The sequence below is a fragment of the Carassius auratus genome, chromosome 4, assembly GCF_003368295.1.
Source record: "Carassius auratus strain Wakin chromosome 4, ASM336829v1, whole genome shotgun sequence".
Taxonomy (NCBI): domain Eukaryota; kingdom Metazoa; phylum Chordata; class Actinopteri; order Cypriniformes; family Cyprinidae; genus Carassius; species Carassius auratus.
Genome location: NC_039246.1, coordinates 19,966,647 through 19,974,208, shown reverse-complemented (window position 1 = coordinate 19,974,208; position 7,562 = coordinate 19,966,647). Strand labels below are relative to the sequence as shown.

The window sequence follows — 7,562 nt, the reverse complement described above, 5'->3', positions numbered from 1 at the left end:
TATATTGCAGTATATTGGAAAATATCATGTAATATATTAGGCATATATTCTTATATATGGGATTTAATATTTATTTTTTCCAGTATATTGCAATATATTGAAAGCGGCAATCATTTGTATATTTTGCAATATATTATATAATATATGTATCATCGATATATTATTAAATGTATTCAAATACATTATATATTAGAAAATAAAAAGGGAAACTAATATATAACAATATTTCACAATATATTTTAAGAAATATATTGGTAAATATATTTTCCTTTTGTAAGGGCTGAAAGAGATTAAATTAGTTTATTTTGCTTTGCTACAGTAGGTAATTCTAGTGGTGACAACAAGCATGCCTGTCACTTCTGCAGGCTGTGTCATACTCTGTAACATGAAGTGTCACTCTTTTCATAGCTTTTGCCAGCTCTGAGACAATTTGCAAGTTATTTATCACTAAATAAAATCTTAATGTAAAGACCTAAGAGTTTCAGGAACTTTATCACAAGTCAAATGATTCTGAATATTGGTGCTACTTCTGCTATATTTTCACACTTAACCTCCTAAGACACGGATATTGGTTTGGCATGCATTTTAGATTTCTTCTAGCTATTTGGGGTTAGGAGGAACCAATAAATATAATAACAAGAAATTATCTTTGAACATGAAGCTCTTTTTGAAAAAAATGATGTCCACATATGTGGACACTTGGTCTGTATTCACAGAAAACAATCAAGACACCATTGTGTAACAAAGTGCAAATCTCTTTTATTTAAATCCTGAGTACTGTACCTGAACATTTTTTATTGTTACTGTTGCATATATAAATGTTTCAGCTTGTGAACATGGATCTGGAAAAACACCATTTATAAGAAACAAGCTGTCATATCACATTACAGCCCAAAACTTCAACTACTCCAAACTAGGAATTTCCTTTTTATCTGTGGGAACAGTTCATCACACTTAACCACTGTAAAAGACTGTGTAACAGTTGCATGCGGCTTGCAAGCACAAGAACACCTTACATGCTACAAATTGGACTCAAGTATTCCAGGAACAGTCCAAAACTCCAACTACTCCAAACTAGGAATGTCCTTTTTATCTGTGGGAACAGTTGATCACACTTAACCGCTGTGAAAGACTGTATAACAGTTGCGTGTAGCTTGCAAGCACAAGAACAACTTACATGCTACAAACTGGACTCAAGTTTTCCAGGAACAGTCCAAAACTCCAACTACTCCAAACTAGGAATGTCCTTTTTATCTGTGGGAACAGTTGATCACACTTAACTGCTGTGAAAGACTGTGTAACAGTTGCGTGCAGCTTGCAAGCACAAGAACACCTTGCATGTTACACATCGGACTCGAGTTTTCCCAGAACAGCCTGTCACTCTGCAGCGTGCTGCATTCTTCAGGTTGACCACCTCTGGAAGATGTGCATTAGACCTTCTGCGGACTGAGATGTGGGGTACTTCTTTCACAGTGCGCTTTTTCTCTGGCTTTGAATGGTCTGTGTTGTCTTCCTGTTCTGAGAGGTCTGTACTGTCTTCCTGTCCATTGTTATGCTGGGCCAGGAATGTCTTAGCCACTTCCATTCGGAATTCAAGAAATTGCATGATGCCCTTTCTTGGTGTGCTACGTACTAAGTGATCTTGGCGGTACAGTAGCCAGCTGTTGGCTAAAGCAACATCTGTGAAGTGCATGAGCATCTGAAGCATCCACTTTTTGGTACGGACACTCATTCTATAGTAGCTGATCATCCTGTCTATGAGGTCAACCCCACCCATCTTGTTGTTGTATTCGCGAACAATACTTGGTCGTCTGATAGACACATATTGTTTCTGTTTCTTGTCCCATCGCTGGCAGGTGTCTTCAGGCTGTCCATCATGAACAACAGACAGCATCAATACCGGCTTGTTATCATACCACTTTACAACACAAATTTTCCCATCTTCAGTGGTAACTTGTGCTGAGGTACCTCTTCCATTCTTTTTCATTGTTTTGTCACTTGGTAGCTTCTGCACTGCTTCGGAAACCCGATTTTTCATAACTGTACCAGTCAGGTACACCTGCTTATCCATCATTCGATTCACAGCCTTGATGGATGTAAAGAACCGATCGCAGTACACTTTTGTACCAGGATGGAGAGTTTCAGACAGTCGATCGATGACCAAGCCTCCCAAACCTAGTTCACCTGGCTCCTGGACCTGTGCAATCAGTGCATCTGCACCCTGATATAATTCAAAGTCAAGCATGATGCCTTCCGCTGAAGCACAAACAAAGTTTTTCATGCCAACTGGATTGGGCTTCATTGGCAGATATTGTCGACAAGGACAGGCTCCTGTAAATGGTATCATTTGCTCATCAATAGAAACGCTCTCGGGTTTTGTCTGAGACCTGCAGCCTTTCAGAATGCGGTCAAGAAAAGGCCTCACCTTCCAGAATTTGTCACATTCCCTCAGGTCTTCTGGAATGTCATCATCAATGACCACCTTTATTGATTGCCTCAGTTTGTAAAATCTGTCGCGTGTGAATCTTTCTGTAATGGCTGGGAATCTTAATGCGCTGGACCAGTACATCCTGATTTGTGGATACGGGACACAGGACATCAAAATTGAGGCACCAAAGAAATGATACATCTCGTCAACTGATGTGTTGAGTGGGTACCCACTCCTAGCTAGTACTGTAGCATTGGAGCAGTATACAATCAGTTTCATTAAATCTTTATCAATATACTGGTTTACATAGTCCAGTGGGGTCCAGTCTTCTCTGTCGAGCTCAGTTTCCTCCTCAGGCTCAAACTGGGCTAGGTTTGGGGTCAATTGAGCAGCCCTCCAGCGCACTCCTCGTCCTTGCATGGGTTGTCTTTGAAAGCTTGGTCCTGGTGTTGGCTCTTCAGGGTCATCATTTGAGCCATCAGACTCAAGCTGCTGAGTCTGACGTCTGGGAGTGCGCAAAATAGCAATGCTATGGTCTGAACGATAACCATAAGTTTCACCACGGAGACGTTTACGTCCCCGGCTGGCCTCAGTGGACTGTGGAGTGGGGTCTTCATCCCCATCACTCTCCTCCTCACTGCTGCTTGGCTCCTGTTGTGGAGGATGGTAATCAACATCCTCTATGGGGTCGTCAATGTCAGACAAGTCCTCTACCTCTGAGTTGTCCCCAGCAATTGATTCCAAAACTAATTCCAGTGCCTTTGAAAGAGGAATACGCCCTGAAAATGATATCAGGAGAAAAATAAAATAAAATTCAATGTAAAGTTATTTATCATACATGCAACGTCAATTTGTACTGTTGTAAACTATTGTAAATTGATGTTTTCTAACAAATTCTTCCCAAACTAAATTTTTTGCTAAAGTTTTTACATTTTCAGTGAAAAAAAAATCAATGTAGATTTATTGATCACACATGCAACTTCAATTTATAGTGTTGCACACTATTGTACATTTATATTTTCTATCAAATTCTTCCCAAACTACACTTTGGCTAACATTTTTACATTTTCAACAAATAAAAATCAATGTAAATTTATATCACACATGCAATGTCGATTTTTACTGATGTAAACTATTGTAAATTTATATTTTCTATCAAATTCTTCCCAAACTACAATTTTGCTAACATTTTTACATTTTCAATGACTGAAAATCAATGTAAAGTTATTTCACACATGCAATGTCAATTTATACTGTTGTAAACTATTGTAAAATGATGTTTTCTAACTAATTCTTCCCAGACTAAATTTTTGCTAACATTTTTACATTTTCAAAGACTAAAAATCAATGTAAAGTAATTTATCACATGTGCAATGTCAATTTATACTGTTGTAAATTATTGTAAATTGATGTTTTCTAACAAATTCTTCACAAACTATGTTTTCACAGTTAAATATTTTGCTAACATTTTTACATTTTCAACAAAGTTAAGTCCCACTGTCCACATATGTGTACTTCAAGTTTAGCGAAATAGTAAATCTTTACTGTTACAAAAATTTGTCAAATTTTCATGCCATATTAATCATACAACACCATTATGCATAACTTAACAAGAATCAACAATTACATTTTATTAGATTTTTTACCTTGTGGACGTTTTGGTCTGGTGTGGCTGCCTGACTTTTCAGATGTGTTCGCCGCCATCTTGGAATTTCTGTGTAAAGTGTTTTTCTCTTCTGACCCCACCAGATGGCAGTGTAAGTGTCCATGTTTGTGTACAACAGGTTCCAGTTACACAGAATTAAGTTTTATGGTGCACACAACTAAAAATGTGATGTCCACATATGTGGACGCCAGGTCGTAGGAGGTTAAAGCAATATTTTGGAATTCCTCTTGTTCCATTATCCTATTTTATGCTAAGAAATAAATCACCTGGCAAGCACCCCAAGTGGTTCCATTGCTGCCAGCATTAAGTCTGAGTATGATTCAGTGGGCTATATAACACTTTTAATTTCCAGGATGTTACTTGTCTATATATATATTTATACTTACCTGTTGATCAAACACCTATACATTTTTTTTTGCATTTAGTAACTTTGAGGAGGGTGTACTCATTTTTGTAACACAAAATCTTATCACTTTGATAAGAAAATCTTATTTTGCTGAATAATTTTGTCATTCTTCTTTGGTAATTGATCAAACAGGCTTGTTGGAACATTACATTTCCAAACATATAACATGTCTTCTAAGTTCCCTTTCAATACTTCACTCGTACTGCGTCGAAGACGCATATGGGAAAAACCCCTTTTTTCTCCTGAACTGAAGCCTTATTCAATCACGCAGTGAAACTGCACAGCCATTGGATCGTGCAGTGCTATTAAAACAAACCAATGGCTTGGCAGCGGTGTTCACGAATCTATGGCAGCGAAGCCCGCCAAAGCCCGCCAGAATGGGCGGGGAATCTGTCTATATTTCGGCCGCTTCGCCACAGGAATTCAGATTATTTCTCCCTCAGCGACGACGTCACATCGCTTCGCTGATCTCCGCTGAACTGCTCGCCGTTGACACGCCTCGCACTGGAACGCGACCCCACCGCAGATACATCGCTTCCCTGCGGCCATCCGGTGAGATATATTGAAAGAGCAAATTTCTCTAAAAGAGCCTTTTTCTACGGCGTTGTTGCAAATGCCGTCTCGTCATTGCAGCTCGTGCAGAGCCCCTCTGCACGCTGATGACGGGCACAGCGAGTGTGTCGCGTGCTTGGGGAAACCCCACGCTGACACAACACTCGCGGGGAATTCATGTTCTCATTGCGAGAACATGAATATCGCCTCTCTGCGCTCGCGAATCGCTTTCTTTTCAGAGAGCGATCTCGCTCCTCGCGCCCTCCCTTTTTCTTCCTCCCGCGAGCCGGCAAGGAAGAAAAGGCGGGGCAGAGGATTAAAGCAGCAGGATGAAAGCGAGCTCACGACGGCTCAGCCCCCGCGTGCCTCATTTTCTCCGCCCAGAGGGGATTCCCCAGTCCTCTTTGTACAGCCAGACCAGTGTCCCTCTGCTGCCGCGAGTGATCTGGTTTTGTTTGGAGGGACTGAGGAGGAACTGCTAGAGGATAGCATGTCTCTAGCCGCTTCAGATGCTGAGGAGCTGTCGGGCTTGCCGGACCCCGCCCCCTCGATGTCATCTGAACCAAACCGCTCGAAACTCGGGATGGACGCCGAGCTTATCCGAGTTCTCTCCAGGGCAGTGGATGAGCTGGGTCTGGATTGGTCTCCTCCAGAGGAACCAGCCCGTAGCCGTCTGGATGAATGGTTTCTGCCGGGGCGCCAGCAAGCCCCTCGTCAGCGAACTGCTCCGTTCTTCCCGGAGGTCCACGACGAGCTCACTAAATCGTGGTGCGCCCCCTACTCAGCGCGCCTGCGTACTTCATCTTCATCCGCCCATACCTCAATTGACGGCGCCGATGAAAGAGGTTACGAATGGCTGCCGCCACTGGACGAGTCTGTGGCCGTGCATCTCTGCCCACCAGCAGCTATTGGATGGAAAGCCAAGGCCAACCATCCGTCCAAACCCTGCCGTACGACGTCGGCGCTCGCCGGGCGTGCCTACACATCGGCAGGGCAAGCAGCCGCGGTGCTCCACTCTATGGCGGTGCTGCAAGTCTTCCAGGCCAAACTTCTCGCCGCCACCGACGAGTCTGGCCCAGATGTCGCCACGCTCAGGGAGCTGAGAAGTGCAACAGACAGAGCACCGCCCAGGCCATTGGGTGCTCGATGGCTAACCTGGTCGTCCTGGAGCGCCACTTATGGCTTAACCTTACGGAGATCAAGGATGCTGACAGGGCCCAGTTCCTAGACGCACCGATCTCCCCCAGCGGCCTCTTAGGCCCGCCGATAGAGGGATTCGCAGAGCGTTTCACAGAGGCGCAGAAGTCGTCCCAGGCAATGCGACACTTCCTGCCGAAGCGCACTTCATCTGCTGCTGCCAGTCGCCCCAGACAGGTGCCGACTCGTCAGCCTCCTAAGCAAGCGCCTGCTGCTACCACCGCAGCCCAGCCGGTGTAACCCGAGCCTCGACACCGTTCTCGCTCGGCCACCAGACGGTATCAGTTTCCTAAGCGCATGGGACCCCGGCCCAAGATAGTGCTGGACCCTGCGCCGCCGCCGTCATCCTGATCGACAGGAAAGAAAGAGAAGGGGGCTAAGTCTCGCCACAGCCGGACCACCCCCCAAACTGCCCCGTGTGTTCTACCGTCCATCTCCAGATGTCGACGAAGTTGTTCCTGCTGCAAACAATGGGCCCTTGTTAGCGCCCAGACAGCAAAGCGCTGTTATAGTGCAAAAAATTAAAAAACACACTCCTTCACAAAAAGAGCAGTTTTCCTCACACAACACTCACGAGTGCTATGTCCCCCCACGGCGGTCAATCACTCAAGTTAATACAACCTCTATCCATCCGGGCCTCACAATGGCAAGCCATTCCCGGGGTATCAGATTGGGTCATGGGAGTAATAAAACACGGCTATTCCCTTCAGTTCGCCCGACGGCCACCACGCTTTCGCGGGGCGGTCACCACTTCGGTGCACAACGAGAATGCTCACGTTCTTCGTGCCGAAGTGGAAAATCTGCTGGTGAAGGGAGCTATAGAAATCATTCCCCCAGCACACCGCGACTCAGGGTTTAACAGCCGTTACTTCCTAGTTCCCAGGAAGGATGGCGGGCTGCGCCCCATCCTCGATTTAAGACATCTGAACCGTGCCCTCATGATACGGCACTTCAGAATGATCACACTGAAACAAATCCTCTCGCAAATACGCTCAGGGGATTGGTTCTTTTCGCTGGATCTGAAAAACGCTTACTTTCACATCCAGATAGCCCCCCGTCACAGGCCGTTCTTGAGATTTGCCTTCGAGGGCGTGGCTTACCAATACAAGGTCCTCCCCTTTGGGCTGTCTCTGGCGCCTCGCACGTTCACAAATGGATGCGGCTCTCTCCCCTCTCAGGCAGAAGGGCATCCGCATTCTCAATTACCTCAACGACTGGCTAGTTCTAGCTCAGTCAGAGGGGGAGGCATTGGGTTACAGAACTGTGCTTCTCAGCCATCTGGAATGCCTGGGGCTCAGGGTGAATTTTGTCAA

The 7,562-nt window shown here is 44.8% G+C and overlaps 1 protein-coding gene across 1 annotated transcript; it reads right to left on the bottom strand.

Annotated features, from left to right (window-relative positions):
* Positions 1 to 552: 552 nt before the first annotated feature.
* On the bottom strand, positions 553 to 4,289 carry LOC113056809 (piggyBac transposable element-derived protein 3). Its single transcript, XM_026223685.1, has 2 exons — positions 4,075 to 4,289; positions 553 to 3,207 (listed from the first exon to the last, which is right to left on the bottom strand). The coding sequence occupies exons 1-2, from the start codon at positions 4,130 to 4,132 to the stop codon at positions 1,277 to 1,279; spliced, it is 1,989 nt and encodes a 662-aa protein (XP_026079470.1). The 5' UTR covers positions 4,133 to 4,289; the 3' UTR covers positions 553 to 1,276.
* Positions 4,290 to 7,562: the final 3,273 nt, after the last annotated feature.